A 19,964-nucleotide genomic window follows, 5' to 3' on the forward strand; every position below is an offset into this window, starting at 1 on the left:
CAGCGCTGCACGACACACATTTTAGTTTCTTAAAGATGGAAAAACAAAATCTTAATGCATGAGAACCAATAAACCTTACACTACAAAGTACAGACGTTATTGGAAGTAGCGAAAAGGATCTGATACCAAAAGTGAGTCGAGTCGTCCAGAGCCGAACAATGCAGTGGAAACAAGACATAAGATTAAACTCAACCTCTAACATAATGTCTGTCTCCAGAGCAGGTTTTGCCCTCTGTGAAATTACTTTATAGTCAAAAATCCAACCTGCATGCCATTTTATGAACCACACCACCCCTCTGAAGTGAAACGGTCAATATTAATACATCCACTGCCGGCCTGTGGCATTTAATCACATCACATGTGGATAACTGTTGAATTGGCTCATCAAAATGTACCGTCACACATGTGTGAGGCGTTATGGTCATTCAGTCTGTCAGGCCAAGTGTCAGAATGGAGAATTGATTAAAGGAGCTGCACTGCTCTGTGGTCAGACTGGGAGGTATAGAGGTCAGACTGGAGGGGTAATAGGAGGAAAGCCACGGTCTCTTCATAATTTCAGTTTACTTCAATTCTACATCAGTGCCATGACAGAAAAGAAACCTTTGTGACTCAAGCTAGTATCAAATATCAACTTCAGGTTTGATGGTGATCCATAGTAATAAAGAAGAGCGCAAACAATGTCACTGTTGCGTTGATATAATGAATTTAAATAATATTTTAGTTCAGTTCTGTTCAACTGATTCGGTAAAAATCCTATTTATTTATGGGATTACCAAAACCCAAAGATATTCGATTTACAATAACATAAAAAGATAAAAGCAGATAATCCTTACATTTGAATAACTTGGTTGATGAATGAATTAAAGTAGAAGGCTGTCGATATTCTATATTTCTTAATATGTCAACAAGCTCCATCTACAATAATGCGAAATGAGCTTCTCATTTAACTCATCAAAAAGCAAATAAGTATATTTCCTAAAAAGTGTTGAACTATTCCTTTAAATTACTAATTAATTTCAATCACAATTGTTGATCATGTTGAGTTTCCCACACACACAGCCTTTGTTACTGCATATGGCAACACTTAAGTTACCTATTTATCATTTATTATCAGTATACAAAGGTGCACTACATGGTTTATAACACTCTGTAAATTAGTTGTACTCAGAAATGTAGAAATAAAGTGTATTAATTAATTTTTCAACAACTAAAACTCTTCCTGTGAGCACAATAAGCCATTCATTCAATCAGTCAAACCTACATTTAAGCCGTGAAAATCATTGACGTTTCCCCTCATATGCAATGACATCAAGATACAGAGAGATGCACAACGGAAAAACTATATACTATATAAAACTAATACTTAGTGAAAACAATTTGTCCCCGAGATGAGGTGCTTTGAGATCATCATCTTGCTTTGTCCAGCGGTCGTGAGAGTGTTGATCTTGAGAATGTGTTGCAGATGAATCCACGTGTTTGGTACACAAAACCTAAAGGCAGATTTTCCAAGATCAGAAAGACCCCGCAGGACTTAAAGCAAAGGGACAGTTATAAGTGTTTGAAGAGATAATGAATGATAATATAGTAAAACACAGTTGAAATAATACAAAAAGTGTCCTCTTAAGAGAAGTTATAATTGTTGACAAATACCAAATAATATAAGAAATGCTTAAACTGGTCTTTATATCTGCTTACAACTACATTGTAGCGTGTTTTAAACCATAAATGATGCTTAAAAATGCAAAAATAAAGTGTTACGCTGCATATCACTTACACTTCCTCCTCCAACCCATGACCTTTGTCTCCTTCAACACTGACACGTCTCAGCCAATCGGTTGGCTCCGTCTGGCGCCCTCCAGCCGTAGCCCTCGACCTCGACCAGAGGTCAACACCATGACTGGGATTTGATTAACCTCCCACATTGTTCCACTAGACGGTCTGCCACTCACAGTTAGGGAAGATCCATTGATATTCAAAGTCAGATGTTTCCAAGAGACCGCAGATGTAAAAAAAACAAACAAAAGGTGCACCAGTCTTTTACTTTGAATTCAGTGGACCAGAAGTCATCATAACTTGTCAAGCAGATGTTTCTACGAATGAATAAAGGACGTTTTTCTTACTAACTTGATGCAAAGATTTGGAATGAGTCTGTTTCCTTTGACCGCACACACGCAAAGGCCATGTACGTGAGATTATTGAAGCCCTGCTAAGGTGAAAAAGTGACTCATGTTGGAGGAGAAATCAGAGACATCAATATTTGCTCTATTTCTGGGAGTGTATACATGAGCACTGTGCAAGAAGCAACAGTCGTGTCATTATGCACTTTCTGAACTACACCCATTATGCCTTGACTCTATGTGATTCCTCTGTGTGTGATACTACCCTCTCATCTAGCCTCCGGAATAACATTCCAATGACGACGAATTCAAATAAAGCCTTATGTTTATCAGAGGGACAAGCCGAGTCTTTGAGCTATTCTGGGTACAACTGATGTCTTTCAGTCTTTCAGAGCAGTTTTAAAATTTACTCTGCGGTTCACAATTTGGCCCTGGTGAGACATTAAGTTGTGCCTGAATTGACTATGTAGTTGTTGTCACCTGAGAAAAGGAAATACCTCGCAGAGGACTTTGGTTGTAAACATAGCTGCGAAAAGGCACGCTGTTTTTGGAAGCAGAAGGGTTCAGTTGCAGATGGTGAGTGAGAGCTGAAATAGTTATTTCAGGTTCAGCTACTGAAGTGGCACCACATGCAGAAGCGTTGACGTGTAAACCGATATACAATGACTACATTTACATGTCCTTTACTATTCAGCCTGCTCAAGTATTCTGTGGTGGGTTGGTCCATGTACTGTTTTTCTAGTCTCCTTCTGATATAGACTGGAACGGCTTAATTCAGGTACAAGAAACCCAACAAGTTGTTTAGGATACTCTCTGGGATACTGACACATGGAAACATGTCATCCTGTTTAGGATTTCACAGTCTGGGCATGTTCACTGTAGTCGTTGCTAGCCCTTCCTGGATAAATAATTAGGGAGAGCGGACAGGCAGAAGACTTATTCTGTTTACTTCACTGGTTTCTGTTTTTTTAAGTTGCTTATACTAAACAGAGTAAGACTTTAAAGCACAATTCTGTGGTGGTTCCATGTTTTAACCCCACAAATAGGGTGCAATTTACATTTCTGTCAACTGCTTTATAAAACTAAGCATTCCTTAATATGTTTTCCAACAAACATTGCAACAAGAAAAAGCAATAGCCAATTATTTTACATGTCAGCACTCAAATGTGCGTAAGTGTGCTCTTGAGTGCGTAGATTCTGTTATTGCCTAAGAACAAATCCAAAATAAGAAAACATTAAAACATTTCTAACATTTTTAAGACATTTCTTCTTAAGAATACAATACCTGTAAGATAATGTTACATTGTGCTGAGCCAGAATCAACTTTTTGAAATAAATTATGAAGCCTGCGTTTTATTATTTGGTAAATTTTAAAGCGTGTGCCAGTTGAATCCACATGAAAGCGAATGAGACTAAAGACTGCCCAAACTAAAGCCTAAAGACGGTGGAGCCCTCGACTCCAAACGTAAATGAAGCTGTCAACAGTTCTGAAGTGAAGGTGCGTCTGCAGGAAGTGGATGGCATGTTTCCCAATAACCACTTAACACATAATATTAATATCCTGTAATGCTATATGACTATAATAGTGTAGAATGAAAGAAAACGCAATAACCAAATACTTTACATGTCAGCACTTGAATCGAACGGTCCAGAAATAGAGCAAGATGAGCAAAATGATAGAAATGCCTGTGTTTTATGTCACAGTGCTACTGTGAGAGATTACGCCCTCTTAGTTTGTAAACTAAACCTTCTAACTCGTTTTAAATCTGCACCAAAAAGATCGGAAACCAGTCAGTCTGCATGGGAGTAATGAATTGTGTTGAATAAAATGTAGATGATTTTGAGTAGATGAGCAGAATATAATCCTTTATTCATATTAAGGGCAATTTACAGAACATGTTGCCGTTGACAGACGAATGTAACATGTACACATGAACAAATAGACTAAAGTGCTACATGTATATTTACAAGTCTTCCGCCTCCTGTGCTCGCTTCCTCTTGTTGTGTATTAACTCAGTTTGACAGCATTTGGGGTTTCACGCCATATGCCGGCCCAGCTGTTGCTCCCAGTCGTGCTTTTCGGGACTGGAATCCCCTGCCAAAAGCGGCTTTGGGTGTGTTTGGGTTCCTGTCTGCCTATGTGGTACAAAATGCCCACTGTTTATATTGTGCTGCTCACTTGTGTGTTACACATCCACAAAAGATTTTCTGGTCAAGGGAATGGGATTAAGCAGAGTTCTATAAAAAGAGCTGTTAGCTTTGTTTGGCTGCTTCTGTCACCACTGCTGGGGAAAACAGACGCACGCACTCAGCAGTGACACGCTGTATGTAGTTACGTTTGTGTGTGTGTTATGTGGTGGTAAAACCTCACACATGATTCTTTTGCACATCTGTTCCTGTACAGCTGGCTTGGTAACTATTTGTGTTTTTAAAGGGGTTGTTAAAGATGATCATTTGATGGAATTCTATCAAACGGCCCCACCAGGCACAAACTTTCACATCCCTGTTACTGTAGACTAGTTAAGAATACACAACGCGCCCCCAATAAGCTTCAGGCTGTAAATTCACCTGCTGCTGTGATCTGTGTATACACTGTTGACTATAGTATGCTGCGTGAATAATGCATTTCAAGATGCAGTGTATTCACTTGCCCAGGTGTCACGTTACGTAGTGTAAAGAACACTACATTGCAGCTCGACGATAGCTTCTGTTTCAGCGCTGGGTTTTGTCTCGTTGCACAGTGTGATGCTATCACCGAGGAATAAGGAAGTGTGGCGTGTTGGCATGCTGTTTTTTCCCCACTCTGATGTAGACTACTTTTGAAAAAGAGAAGTGTGGCAAATGCTGTTGATGAATAGCGATTTAAATAAGTGTTATGAGAGTCTGTATTCTTTAAGTTACTTTTGTCTTTATCTAGTTTTTATTATTGTTGCGGTTATACTGGATTGATATGGATCGATGTATCGGTTCAATGATCAACAATCCATTATTATTATTATGCAAAGTGAACACATCGATATAATTATCATCTTCAAGATGCACCTTTATTTTGAAATTCCCATGGCAAGTCTGTCGCCATTTCACACCTCCTTCCTAAACATTAAAACGGTGCTTAAACATGAGAAACATGGAACTGTATCAGGTTTTTAGTGTCTTTAATAAAATTGATAGATTGTTTTTTTCATTTAAATGTCTGGAAGAGCCCAGTGATAAGAATGTCAAATCATATTTGAGTTTCTTTTTGTGAGTTGATATAAACCTAAGATTGTGTTAAATGAATGTCTCATATCGATCGCAGGTCCCTGAATGACATCAACATCGTGTTGTGGAGAACTTTGTAATAATAGCAAATATTTTATTGTTGTCAAAATAATGGATATAATATCATATTGTGATGAAACATGTGATTTGCACCCCTAGTTGCTATTACTATTAACTTTTCTTGCAATAGAACAACCGAATCTCATTAGACTTCAGTAACTGGAGTCTTTCTCCCCAGTTTCTGCTCTGCACTGTGAATCTCCTCCCGTCTGTTGTCTCAGTGGATTTTCTGACGGCTTCCAACGAGCCAGTAAAATATGATATCAAGCCCCATGTCTGCAATCCTGACCTGTGTTTTTCTCCTGTTCTGCAGAGGGAGAGTTTCTCTGTGTACGGCGAGTACTGCAGTAACCACGAGAAGGCTTTGCGACTCCTCATGGAGCTAAACAAAATCCCCAACATCAGGACCTTCCTGCTGGTAAGTGGCCACAGCTCCTCCCCATCTGCTCTGCTTATCTTGCCTTTTCTTCGCATTGCTTCTCAAATTTGTCTTTCTTCTGCATTTTTATGAGCCCTCTTCCTCTTCTAACCATGACTCTGACTTCTCTCCTAATTATGTGTAAAATAAAAATCACACTTTCATTATTTCAAATCATGTGAGTCATCTGTATCCTTTCCCCATAATTTTGGTCAGACTTACATTTGTCCAAATAACTTTATTTTCTTTCCTTGTGTCTTCACTACCGTCTTACTTTTCTTCCGTCCCCTGAGTCTCCTCTTGCTTATTTATCTTTCTGTCATCTATTCCATCCTCCTCCTCATTTTTCCTTCCGTCATATCACCTCCATTTTCATGTTGACACTTGAATAAAGGACAGAAACCATAACAAGGTCTGAAGGTTCTTCCTGCCCGGCCAGGATGCAACCACCATCAAGGTCACTTTTGTGTCGCTCTTGTAGTGTTTCCGCTGCCAGCTGTTTCTGTGTTTTGACACCCAAACCTTTGGGGTCTGGACAATGAACTTAGAATGTCGACGGGGCCTTTTGAGCGGGGGCCAAGCCAATGAAGTCATCTGCAAATTCTGGGCCAGCCAGCTGTGGAGTGTTGGCAACCCTGTTCGGGATTGGCCGGGAGATCTGAGACCCTGCGTTTGTCGCTGCCTGATGGTTTGCTTCCACGCCATTATTCTGACCCACAGGACTGGAAACAGTGGGATCAGAATGTTGCTGTGTGCTTTGGCTTTTCGCTTCCCCTGGCGCAGTCCTGCAGTGGTTAATTGGTTAGGTCTTGTGCGACATTGATGCTTCCAAAATAAAATCACTACGCAACATCTGGTGACGTATGAAAACGCTTGTCAGAGCTGCTCAGTGTAATCTCAAATATTGGACTTGTGCTTTAAGTAGCAACCATGAGCAAAATATAAACAAGATTGATCCACTATAAATTATGAGAAAAAACCCAAATATTCTTTTTAAGAAGTAGACAAAGAAATGATGTGATTCTTCTGCAGATTAGCTGAGTGTACAGAGTGAAAGGTTTTCAACTCATGAAGTGGTGGTCATTGCAAATTGTTAGTCATTGCAATTAATAGAGGTGTATTGCTGCTGGCTTCTTTTCAGCTGTGTTTAATTCCAGTGAATTTTTCTTTCTGGTTTAAACCATTTTTATGCTAGTTGAATCACACAATGAAATTGTATGTATAAATGAAGCGCTAATTGCGTTGGAAGAGAGAAGTGAAAGCAAAAGGAGGTCAGAGTGAAGAGTAAAGAGAATTCTGGTTTAAGGCGGGCAGATTAAAAATAAGCAGAAGATGAGAGGGAAGAAGAAAAGGAAGGCAGGAAAGATTTAGATAGAAATGGGGGTTTGGGAGAGAAATGGATTCGTGCATTAGGAATCTGTGGAATCCCAAAGTTCTGCAGTCATGATCAGTTGCATTTTTGCCCCCCCCCCTCTCTCTTTCTCACATGGAACACCCCCCCCCCCACACACACACACACACACACTCCCCCCCCCCCCCCCACCATCCGCTCCTGCTCTGTGTGGAGGGGAGAGGAATTGCCATATGTTTATATACTCTGATCTCCTGTCTCCTTTCCCTCTGGAGAACACTCAAGTGGTTTATCTGCATGGCTGCTTTTGATCTTTCATCCCATCCCATGAGCTCATAGCAAACTGAGAGGCTCCTACAAAATAAAAGGCGTAGAGAAACCATGACTGTAACTGTAAACCCCCCCCACACTTCTGAAGAAAAACTCCTCCTTTCAACTGGTTCTGGGGGGCAGTTTGTTAAAACCCAAATCTTCAGGGGTATGAAAAAGCATTTTAGAGGTTTCTCAGGGATCCTTTGGTTGGGGAAACGTGGATATTTTTGGAGGGTTTTTCACCGGCAAAGTAGAAGCAATGTAGTTACACTAACTGACAGAGTTGTGTGTGTAAACAAGCCGTCTTAAAAGTCTTTCTTTGTTTTTATCTCCTGATTGTTGCTTTTCTCTAAGAGAAGCAGACATAGATGATATTTTGGGGTAGTGCTACCAACATACTCCATGCATTCATATAAATGATAGAAAATAGACATGTGGTCATTGGCAGTAACGCTTTTTTGGCAACTACAGCTGTCTAGGTTTTGACCTACAAAATCAAGGTTGTGCAGAGCGGTCACAGAAATAACCTGAAGAATTAATCTGCACACAGCTTTAATAAGCTGTTTATAAAAGCAGTAGACGTACGGGAAATGCTCCACACCTAAGGCTTTGCTAGCAGACGAACAAAGACAGATTATTGTCCTGCACCTGGACCTGCGATAGATCTGCTGCTGGTGCAACAGACTGTGACTGAATGGAAATGACAACAGTAGTCAATTAAAGTCTGTTTATTCCTGAAAAGAACAGGCATGAGACAGCAATGAAAACAGCTGCAAATGCACTGAAATAGACAAGTGCTGGGTTAAATACTGAACATTTTAAAATGTTTTCTACTGTAGAAATGGAAAGGTTAAGTGGACTCTTTGAAAGAACAACAAACCACTTTTGCGAACAAACATTTTTAACTTATTTGGTTAGTAAATATAAGTGTGATGTGCAATTACTGATAAAATGTTAAGGGGTGTCTGGGTCTTTTTAATTTTTTTTATTTTACTGTATACATTTTGCACACAATCTTTACTTTACTTAATTTGTTTGTGTCTCATTGAACATTGGTGTGTAATATTGTTTATATGAATTAATATTGTTTGTCTCTTCTTCAGCACTGTATGCTACTCGGAGGAAAGAAAAGCACAGATGTTCCCCTGGAGGGCTACCTTCTCAGCCCCATTCAGAGGATCTGCAAGTACCCTCTGCTGCTGAAGGTACTGTACATTACAGAGTCATAATAATGTGTCTGTGTTGATCAATACCAGCGACTTATTTTATATTGTTAGCAAAAACTTTATACCCGGGCACTTCAAGGCACTGAATCTTTCCCACGTGCTAGCATTTTTTCGATTGCGGGGGTGACGGGTTTTGGACGTGTGTAGACAAAAAGAAAAGCAGTTTTTACTAAAGGTCACAGAATACTTTATGCCCCTCTAAGTGTTTTTTTTAAGTGACTGCTTCTGGAAATTCTACAGTTTTTATTTTAAAACTCACCTCCCCCGTTCCCCAATCTAGGAGCTGCTGAAGCGGACCCCTAAGAAGCACGCTGACTATCCAGCAGTGGAGGAGGCTCTACAGGCCATGAAGGCTGTTTGCTCCAACATCAATGAGACCAAGAGGCAGATGGAGAAACTGGAAGCTCTTGAACAGCTGCAGTCCCACATTGAGGGCTGGGAGGTGAGAGCAAGAAAGACGGCGAGGGGGAATGAGAACGGGTCAGACAGTCATTCAAGAGAATTGTGTGTCTCAAGGAGACAAGATAGATAGAGGTCAATAAAGGAATAGTTCAACCCCAAAATTATAATTTGTTTATCAGTTACCTTGAATTCTTAAAGAAACCTTTGTTTTTCTCGCATGCCTCCACGGCGAAAACGGAAACGCAAAAAACAGTGAAGATGTTTGAAGAATTTAAGTAAATGGGGGCCAAGTTTAACAACAGCAAAATGATATCTAACATTCGTTTACAAACTCTCACACAACAAGAATAATTGAAGTCTCACTTATCCAGTCGTATGCTCGCTACTTCCCAAACACATGCATTTCCGCTAAACCCTTACTTTTTAAAACACTTACGCATAAAGACAGTTGAACTTGCGCAGGCGCGCTACTTGTCCATGCTAGCACTGTTTATGCAGAAGTGTTTTAAATACATTCACCGTGGAGGAATGCGAGAAAAATACAGTTTTCTTCAAGAATTCAAGGTAACACAGGGTGAGTAATTGATATACAAATGGTCATTTTGTAGGGTGAAGTATTCCTCAGAGTATAATAGCTATTGCTTGCTTGAGAGAAGAAAGTCATCCTTTTCTTAGAGCATTCTGAAAAAGCAACACAATTATTCGTACAAAGTTAGTGAAAAAGGTCCTGTTAAATATCCACGACAAACGCATCCAGACCTCAATCACCACGATTTCCATCTATCCAAAGAGTTAAGCACTATTACAGCCAAATCACTGCTCTGAGTGCAGGGGCCACTGATGGGGCTTGGGAGCAGAGCGAAGGGTCCTGTGCATTTTTCACGCCTCCCTCACCCACCACAACAGAGGCCTTGTCTTAGCAGGCACCAATGGGACAATCCACCCACACAGGGTGCCAAGGGGGATGCCAATAGGCATACTGCCCAATCAGAAGAGACCTTAGGAAGCAGAGCTCTACTCTCACATCCTCTGGGAGGGTTATATGAGGGGACCTTCTAGAGGGGGGGGAGAGGAAGAAAATTGAAGGGTGAACCAGAGAGTGGGCCCCACCGGGACATCCCACTATTTGCTTGCCAAAACAGAGCCCTCTTCAGAACCTTTCCCTCAGAAAAATGTCACAAATTGACCCTGATAATTGGTTATTTAGTTTGGATATGTTGACTGTAAAAGACCATGCAGAATACTTTCTGGTCCCTCTTGTAATGAATAATCCATTATGAGTGTTTTCTTTCTACTCCACGGTTTGTGCTTTAGCCACTGTGATGTCACCGATCTTTAAGCACAAGATCGAGAGAAATTTTTCAATGATTTTGATAATTAGAATTTTTCAAGTAAAGATTCTCAAAGATTCTCCTGTTCCAGCTTCTCAAATGTGAAGACTCGCCACATTTTTGTTTTATACAATTTTCAATTTAATATCTTTGACTTTTGCACTGATTGTTGCATCTGCAAAAAGGTTATGTTTGCGTTTTGGTTTGTTGGTTTGTTTGTCAGCAGGATTACGGAAAACCTTCTGGCCCCATTTTCATGAAATGTGGTGGAAGGGTGTAGCGCGGGCAGGAAGAAGCCATTAAATTCTATTCTGACATGTTATACACAAAACGATTAACTGTTTACTCGGAAGTAATAATGAATAATGGAAATAACTGTAAAAAGCAAATAGTATCACTGTTAGTCACTTTCTTTCTTTCTGCTAATGGGGTTAATGTTGGGTTTATTTATCTAAATTGCTTGAACGTGAAGGATTATTGAACTCAGATTAGTCATTAAACAGATCACAGCCATTAGGGCACAGACAAAATCCAACTCTTACTTCTAAAAACGGACGCTTATCTCATTCATTCTGTAGAAAACCTCAGACCTGTCAGTCCAAGAAAGGATATTTCTTTGTGCTCTTCCTCTGAACAACACAGAAAGGCACTTCACCCAGACCCTGCCCCCTCCCCCCCACAGAGCCTTCAACCTTACAACATTAGTCTCGCTCTTCTTTCCTCTCTCCAGCCACTCTCCAGGCTAATCACCTCCAGCTCTAATGGAAGAGGCCAGTAGTGCCGAATCAGGGCCAGACGCATTACAGCTGCTCAGATACACCGTGCACACTCGCACATACACCGTGCACTGTGTGTTTGTACAGTTTTACACTTTATATACATGTAGGAAAAGCGTAGACATGCCTGCAAACACACATCAGGTACAAGCGTGCTGTCTGGATTCTCATACACTCAGTCATGCCAACCCCCCACCTCAGGTTAGTGCAGTTAACACGAGGTTCAATCGATCGTCTGAAACGCGATCCTCTCCCCGGACCCTGTCGGTGTGCACCTTTTTCTTTTTATTTAAAGTAAAAAGCCCCAAGAATCATTTTTTTCTCTACGAACTCTGAAGCGATGAACATCCATCATAAATATATACTCCTGGGAATCAATTCTGTACGCTTGAGAGCGGGTGTGGCCAGCGGGGGGTTTCCACAGGTCTCTGGTGGACCCATGTCAGACAGATCAAAGACAACAGTGAAGTCCAAATCTGGTGTCTGTGTGTGTGTGTGTGTGTGGGGATGTGGGGATGTGGTGAGGGGTGTTGGGCACTCTATAAGCAAAGGGAGTCGGCACATGGGTGTGTTTAGTTCCAGATGATTTGCAGGGGAATGATCTGTTTAACAATGAGTAATGAGATGTCTTTAAACTCAATAGTTTTATTTTATCTTGTAGTAGCTCTGTTGTGACAGCTTTGGCGTGCAGCATGTTTACCTGCTCCTGTTATCCACTTTAAATTAAGCCCTTTCAATATTTCCTCGGTTCGTTTTGAATTTTGAAAGTAGGAAATGGTTTCATTCATGGCTGTCATTCACAAATCGGGAAGGAAAGTGCTCATGCATGGATCTGTGAAAGCAGTTTCTGTTCCCTAGATGGAAATGTGAAAATGATTTTCGAAACCTAATGATGCTTTAATAATGTTAGTGATTGGTCCTGAAGTTCAGCCACTTTGTGAAAAGGTTAATCAGACACCACGCTGTGGTCAATCAACATTTTTCAATCAGTTCCAGATTGACTTCAACAACCTCATTAACAAAGAACGACAGGTTCATACTGTGGATCATTTTTCTAAATATACATTTTCTAAATTTGACTAATGCGTTCAAAATGACTAAGGAAATACTCGGGCACCTCTTGATCTTTAATGATTAATATAAATTAGACATCTCAATACAGAAAATGAAGGATTAAATATATATGTTGAACAGAGAAACATTGTACTTGTTTGCGCTCTTGCAGTCCATCGTGTTGACTGTAAAAGATCACTGTTTGTGGTTTGCAGCATGCTGCTTCGGCAGTGTATTTCGGTCTTAACAAGTCGGGGTGTATTCGATAGCTGACGAGAAACGGCTTTTAAGACTCGATCACATCCTGTGAAGGTGGTAGGCAGGCTGCAGGGTAACAAAATGCATCTTCTTGTACGAGTACAGGGGAGTTGACTACACTTTTATATCACACATTTTAAGTTTCCTGGTGACAAAGGCACAAAGCATTTAATCAGGGTTTTCACTGCAGGGATCTTCTACGCATACACAGTTGTATTTTTATGCGTGTGAATGCAGGCATGTATTTGTGGCTTTCGTGTTTATGTGTCTACATCCTCAGAAGAGAATAAAAAGGCTTTGTTTGTTTTAGAGCCCACAGAAAAATGTATGTAGGCCAAGGTCACAGTTTTGCGGGGCTACCACTTAGTGCATCCACTTAACTTACACTTTATGAATTAGCGAAAAGGTCCAGTTTGAGACACCCTGTAACGTTGGGGAAACTCTGCAGCTGCTATGTGTTAATAGCACTTTACTGTTTGGTTGAGTGGTTGACCAGCGAGAGGCTAACTGTCCTGACAGTGAACAGAGTGCAGTTAGTGTTTTTGCAGTGTTGCATTGGTCGTAAATTGAAGTTGGGTGTCGGGACAGCTTTTGTTTACTCTTTCCTATCGTTGATGTTGAATTGAAAACAAATTGTTCACAATGTCTAGGTTAAATTTCATATTGTTCCCCTGAGGTTGTGAACACTTCAAATCGTGATAAAGACGACAATGTTTTCTTTGCAACTCCACAAGCGTGTTTCTATGCTCATGAGCATGATGGATAGATCTGACGTCTGAAGTTGTGTCACTCTTAACGTGAGTAGCTAATCTTCTTTTTAATCTTTCTGGTTTGTTTTTTTTCTTCAGGGAACCAACCTGACAGATATCTGCACAGAGTTGCTGCTTCATGGAAATCTCCTTAAAATCTCGGCAGGCAACATCCAAGAACGTGTCTTCTTCCTGTTCGACAACCTTTTGGTTTACTGCAAGAGGAAGTCCAGGTGAGAAAAGCAACTTCCGGACAACCACACAGCAATTTCCACAACTGCCAATGTCAAAGGAGAACAAACCTTTCTAAAATGTTTTTAATGGCTGACTCGTGGAAAGAAGCCAGACATGGAAAATTGGAGCAAATGTGCACATTCATGTTTGTATAGACAGGTTTCTAGTATGCAAGCAAAACAGAAACAACTAAATGTGCCTGCTGCTGCCATGGCCGTGTCTGTATGAATGCGTTTCAGACACAAGTTATTTTCTTACCGTGGCACCGGCACCAACAGATGTTTTCCCTGCCGAGTGTAACCACAGTGTTGTCCCGTTTTGTAGGGTTTCTGGAAAGAAGTCCACCAAGAGGACCAAGTCCATCAACGGGCCCCTCTATGTGTTCAGAGGCCGAATCAACACTGAGGTGATGGAGGTGGAAAATGTGGAAGATGGAACAGGTTTGTGTTTGCCCTGCAGCGTTACCTTTGGAGACTGTCTATATGTCCATTCATGCAACTCTCCCGGGGCATTTGTGTCATTTCTAATGAGCCTCTGGTTATTTCTACAGAAGAGGTCAGGCATAAGGAGAAAAACATATATGCATATTTGCATATCGAGACTAAAGTCCAAATGTGGAGAAAAAAGTTGATTCTTTATTCTTAAGTTTTTTAATTTATTCTCAAACTGGTAATGAACTTTATTCTCAACATTTAGACTTTATTCTTGAAATGGTATTACAACTTTATTTTTACCATTTCGACTTTATTCTCGAACAATTCTCAAAATAAAAATGACACTTTCCTTATGCCTTATGCCAGGGGTCGGGAACCTTTTTGGCTGGGAGAGCCATAAAAGCCACATATTTTTTTATGTATTTCCTTGAGAGCCATATATTTAATAGATTTGAATGCAACTTTATGCGTGCATTTTTTAAGAATAACACTTCTCCGAGTACTAATAGCGGTATCAGTGTTTCATTGAACAGGTGCTCTTTTATTAAATAAACTAAATGCTTACGTTATTTATCTCATCGTTCAGTGTTTACTGCACGGGGGTCAAACTCAAGGCAATTATATCCGGCCCGCGAGAAAATATCATGTCTGTCATAACTGGCCCGCCGGTTTTGGTAATTAAATCAATGCATGGCACAACCACGGGGAAAGACATTTGAGGAAGTATCTAAATATGTGAATGGAACGAAAGTTTTTGGAAAGCAAAGGGAAACACAGCACAGATCTCTGGGACGATGTGAGCGGGACTGTTTGTGCGACATAACGAAGCATCTCACTGTTAAACCAGCAGCTTCAGGGCCGTGTGATCACAGACATGTATGATGCCAAGCTGCCTGTGGGAGACTGATGCAGAAGGAAACTTTGGTCACTACGTGTTTCCAAACACTGACAAACATCTCCACCGCTGTGTTCCCGACAGCATTCTGCTGATCAACTGAGACCATTTGCCGACTTTGCAGCTCAGATATTAAAATTGAACTGCTCAGCAATCCGTCTGCAGTTGACTTAAATATGTTCCATATCTTTTTGCACTTTATCCAATATGTGTACCCCCAGTCTACTCCTTGCTTTGTGCAGTTTCTCCTCTGCTCGGTTTCGCGACGGGCAGGGCTCCGCCCCCTACACACACAGGTGTGAACACACCTTAACCTACAGCCAGAGACAGAGCGGAGGAAAGGAGAGGGGAGAACTAAAAACAAATCCGCTGATAAATGTTTTACTTTAAAATGACACAATATAATTTATTTCCTGTTAATCATGTTAAATGTCAGCTCAAAATTGTCTGCGAGCCATATTGCGTTATCGAAAGAGCCATATATGGCTCGCGAGCCATAGGTTCCCGACCCCTGCCTTATGCCTTGCTCTAATGCTCTTCGGTATATTTACGACGTTACTCAAGCCTTTGATTTAGTTAACTTTAATATCCCAGGTGAGAAAAATGACATTATGCATCAACAGTAATAATTTGCCTACAGTGCTCATTTTAAATATCACATTTTAGTTCATGAAAGTGTGCTGGTTGGATATAAATCAGTCACTTGTTGACAGTTTGGGTGGAGTATCAAACCTGCACCTAGTTTCAAACAGGATGTAGCTTGCAACGTCATGTACCACCTTTTCATGTACCAGCTATTCAGTAATGGCTTGAGGTGTTGATACAAATCTGAGATGCAAAATCAACCCCGAGCTGGGTGTTGCACTTGATATGCTCGTGTGTGGGTTATTGTGTCAAAGATAAACAACTCATCTGTGGGCTTGTTGTGATACGGTTGTCCCAGCTTATTTAGCTATTGTGGTTTTTTTTGCGAGGCACCACGCCGGGCCTGGTAGAAACACTTCGTCTTCCTCTCTCTCACATGTTTCCTCTTTTTTTTTGTCTTTTTTTTTGCCGTGCCGGGAGAATAATTCGCAAGCTCACATGACCTTTTTTTTTCTGCATGTTGGCTGCTGGGTGTCACATTTAGACCGCTGCAGTGGAAACCACAAAAAAAAACATGCCTTATTCGCAGAACTGAGGGGTCCAACATTGAAAACGTGTACACTCTCAGATCACAGATTATCTGATTACTAAGTGCATACGATGTGACATGTGTGAGTATCTGGCATTATCTGCTGAGTTGTTATTGCAAATGACACATTATATGCTACTAACTTAAGATAAAGAAGCTGACTCATACACCTCTCTGCCTTGATAAATGCCACCTTGTCAGATCTCAGCATGTACTTACATAAAGTTTTACGAGAATCCATCTCCGAGTTGCTGAAAAGAGACTGGACACATAGTCCCTGCTCTCCTGGATCAGCAGGAGCTGCTCCCTATGGGGCTCGGAGTATCTGATCTATTTATATGACCTTTGAGTGTGAGAGACTAATGTACCCCATTACCCGTGGTCATTCATTATTCAGGAGCTGCTCACCTGCAGCTAAATGGATAATACAATTAGAAAGGGGGAGAGATTCTGTCGAGTCAGTGGAAAGACGGTATTTTACTGCTCTCATGGTGCATCACGTTTATCTCTTTAACGGGCTTGTAAATCATCGCTCAAGTAGTAAATCCTATTTAGAGATAACTGCAATGTTAACTTATACAACATCGTTACAGGATTGATTTGATTACACTCATTACTGCTGTTCTTTACTTACCACTGAGGTCAGTGTTGACGTCGTGCTGGAGTCAATTTATTTTCAAAATGAAAATGTATGAGAACAAAAAAAATAAGCCTTTAAGCATTACTTTAAAGGCCATTCCGATGGAGGCCAGATATTTAAAAAGAAATAGCCCACCCTACTCTGATGACCCATTTTAAAGATAAATTACTTGATTGATTGATTTTTTTCTTCCTTGCAGCGGACTATCACAGCAACAACTACACGGTGACCAACGGCTGGAAGATCCACAACACTGCGAAAAACAAGTGGTTTGTCTGCATGGCCAAACATGCAGAGGACAAGCAGAAGTGGCTGGACGCCATCTTGAGGGAACGGGAGCAGAGAGAGAGTGAGTAACACTTTTTTAAAAGGCAATTTATGGCACTTCTGGTTTATGGGCCTAACGGCGCAAAAGCAGAAATGATCCCTTTTTTATATACGGGACTTTCCCCTCATGGAAAATTCAGTGTTTTTTGTAAACTTGCTTAGAATAACACCGACCACGATTTACAATGGAATTAGGTGTGAGCAATTATTTATACTTTCATACTTAGTGTCTCACACGCTCTGTTAGAAATAGGCTTGGTGCAGGTAGGATGAATTGCAGGACTGTTTTCTTAGAGTGCCTTAGATTCAGCCATGTTTACCTAATAACAGGGTTCCTGCGGATCCTAAAATATGGCCATAATTGGTAACGACGAAATTGCAAATTAATTGGAAATTGGCTTTTCAACCATGATTTTGCAGCATGGCTGAAACCCATACTAGGAAATGTATACAAGGACCTCTTTTGTGCAGCGGATGTTGATAAACTAAACCAAGTCTTGAGTCTAACTTTCCTTAAGCTTTTGGACCCCTGAGTAAACTGGCATCTGAGTATATAGAAGTGCTTCCTGCTCCTCTCCAGCCTCTATGTGCTCTACATGATGTTACCTTAGATTCAAAAACTATCAAAGCTCCCTCAGCTGGCACACTGTAATGACTGTGGATGTGAGTATGACCTGGATTCGTTGTTTGTGTCCTTTGGTTATGTCCCACCTTGAACAGGCTGCCTGCCTGTGTTTCGTAAATAGAGGCTTAGGTGACATGACGTCTACAGTTGGCCTGGTTGACCCGGGCACTAAGCAGAGGCTGCTGCTACAACAATCTATCCTTCACTTTCAAAGAAATCAATGCATCAGTGGTATTTGACTAAACAAATCCCTGCGTGTGAAGTGACTGATGAGTCATTTGCGAACGACAAATGTGCTAAAAACAGCATCTTTGTCAAATGCTTGAAATAGAAAAACATCGGTTTGAAGAAAGTGAAGCTCCACTACGTCATGCACATGCACTTTAATCAATCTATTTTTACTACAATAAAAAGTGTTTGTGTCTTGCAAAGACTTAAAAACACAGTTTGTATCCATTTCAGCTGTTTGTTTTGCAGCAGTATTATAAGTTGACATGAATAAGCTTTGGATTAGTTTGCAGAAAATCAAGTGTATTTAGTCTCACCAGAACAAAACACACTTCATTCAGTGATGGTAAAAATAAGCTCCACACGGCACCACATCCACTGATTTGAGATTAGTAATGCAAACTGATATTCTTGTTGCTCCTTCAGACTTCCCTCTTTTGCCTTAAAATGTTCCCACCTGTTCAGCACTGGCCACCTGTCTTTGTTATGTTGTGTGCATTATACATTGTGAAAGGCTTTAACCAGATTTTGGGCGGTACACAATAGGTCACCTGATAGCATTGATGCCAAAAAATGAATTGGATCCCTAAAGCTAATTGAATGTGATTTGGTTGAAAATGACAGAATGCCCAAAGGTTGAGCTGCACATAAGTACAACTGTCAATATTAACATTTTGGTGAATTATTTCTTGTCATTTCACATTAAATAAGCATCCACGGCAGAGTTTGACGTCACTGTGATGAAAGGGTTTCAGAGTAGGAATAAGTACGGAGGAGTGTGCTGCAGTTTGGGGTGTTTGGTTTCAACCCGGCGGAAATCGACCTGAGGCTAACAGATGCCTGATCAGTCACAGTGCCCAATTTCCCCACACTCTCCCTTTTATATTACCCCCTCTACAGTACACTCTGCCCGCAGTGTGCTTACCTTTCTCTCAACCTCTTTACTGGAGTCTAGACAGCTACATGATAACGTTTTGCTGCAATAAATCCTGGCAACGTTTTTTTTTCCTCACTCCCTCTTCATGCATTATTGCTTCTCCTGATATGCCCTGTTTGATGTGACTTTTTCCTGTAGTGCTTCTCTGTGTTCGACAAGTGGCCCCCAGAACCCTCTTCTAAAAGACTTTCATTGTTCCACAAGTGCCAGCTGGAGGTGTTTTGTCTTATCACTGTTTCATGGCGGTTTAGGGGAAATGCGTGGGTCAGATAATGCAATCGGGTATAAGCTCGTGCCAGTGAGCGCAGGAAGACGAGGAGCAGCACAAGACATACTCTGACAGCTGGAACAGAAGCTGAGGGGCCTCTGCTGCGCTGGACAGGCCCCGTCTGTTGTTCAATGACACTCATTGTTTAAGTCTACTCCAGCTGCTGTCAAATGTAATATAACTCCACCTCCATCACAGCCTGTCAGTGCAGAACCCAACAGAATCTATGAGAAAAATAGTTTCAGGAGTTAGTCGGGTAACTTTCTACATTGTTTGTCTCACCCCTCTCTCTCTCTGTCAGTTGGTCGGTCTTCCACCACAACACGTGTTACTCCACTTTCTACCTTCAAGTTCTATAAGTTGCATAATACAGAATCCAATATATTTTTGTTAAGTTATTGTTTTGGCTCGGCCTGTTTGTCTGTCAGATGGATTGCGGAAAAACCACAAGCCAATTTTCATGAAACTTTCACAAGGAAGAAACTTTAAATGCATTTTGAAGTGGATCTGAATTACCGGGTGGATATACAAAGAATGACCGCCAGCATACACATTATGTTCTGAGGCTGCAAGAGAGGAAATAACTAGTGAGCAGTTTGTATTTTTAGTCCAAACAAATCCAGAACTAGTTCCAGTTGACGACGGGTTCAAAATGGTCCTCCGAGGTTATCGGTTCCTTTTTATTGATGCCTGCATGGTGTTCTGACAGTTACACGTTGCAATAACGCTGCGTCCACGCTGTCCAAAACTCTGAACAAGCAGGACTCATGGCAAGGACGAAGAAAAAATCCAATGCGACGAAAGATGACAACAGGAAGAGAATCAATAACTAATGGGACCTATAAGCAGAATCAAGGATGGCAATGCTATCAATAAAATCGTATCAGT

At 40.9% G+C, this 19,964-nt stretch overlaps 1 protein-coding gene across 1 annotated transcript in view; it reads left to right on the forward strand.

The window, feature by feature from the left end:
- prex1 (phosphatidylinositol-3,4,5-trisphosphate-dependent Rac exchange factor 1) overlaps positions 1-19,964 on the forward strand; it is an 85,193-nt gene that overhangs the window by 20,189 nt on the left and 45,040 nt on the right. Inside the window, exons 4-9 of the mRNA XM_029435043.1 lie at positions 5,752-5,856; positions 8,623-8,724; positions 9,026-9,187; positions 13,414-13,547; positions 13,873-13,988; positions 16,891-17,040. Coding sequence (XP_029290903.1) covers positions 5,752-5,856; positions 8,623-8,724; positions 9,026-9,187; positions 13,414-13,547; positions 13,873-13,988; positions 16,891-17,040 — 769 coding nt within the window. The remainder of the gene's footprint in view (positions 1-5,751; positions 5,857-8,622; positions 8,725-9,025; positions 9,188-13,413; positions 13,548-13,872; positions 13,989-16,890; positions 17,041-19,964) is intronic.

Source organism: Cottoperca gobio, chromosome 7 (genome assembly GCF_900634415.1).
Source record: "Cottoperca gobio chromosome 7, fCotGob3.1, whole genome shotgun sequence".
Lineage (NCBI taxonomy): Eukaryota > Metazoa > Chordata > Actinopteri > Perciformes > Bovichtidae > Cottoperca > Cottoperca gobio.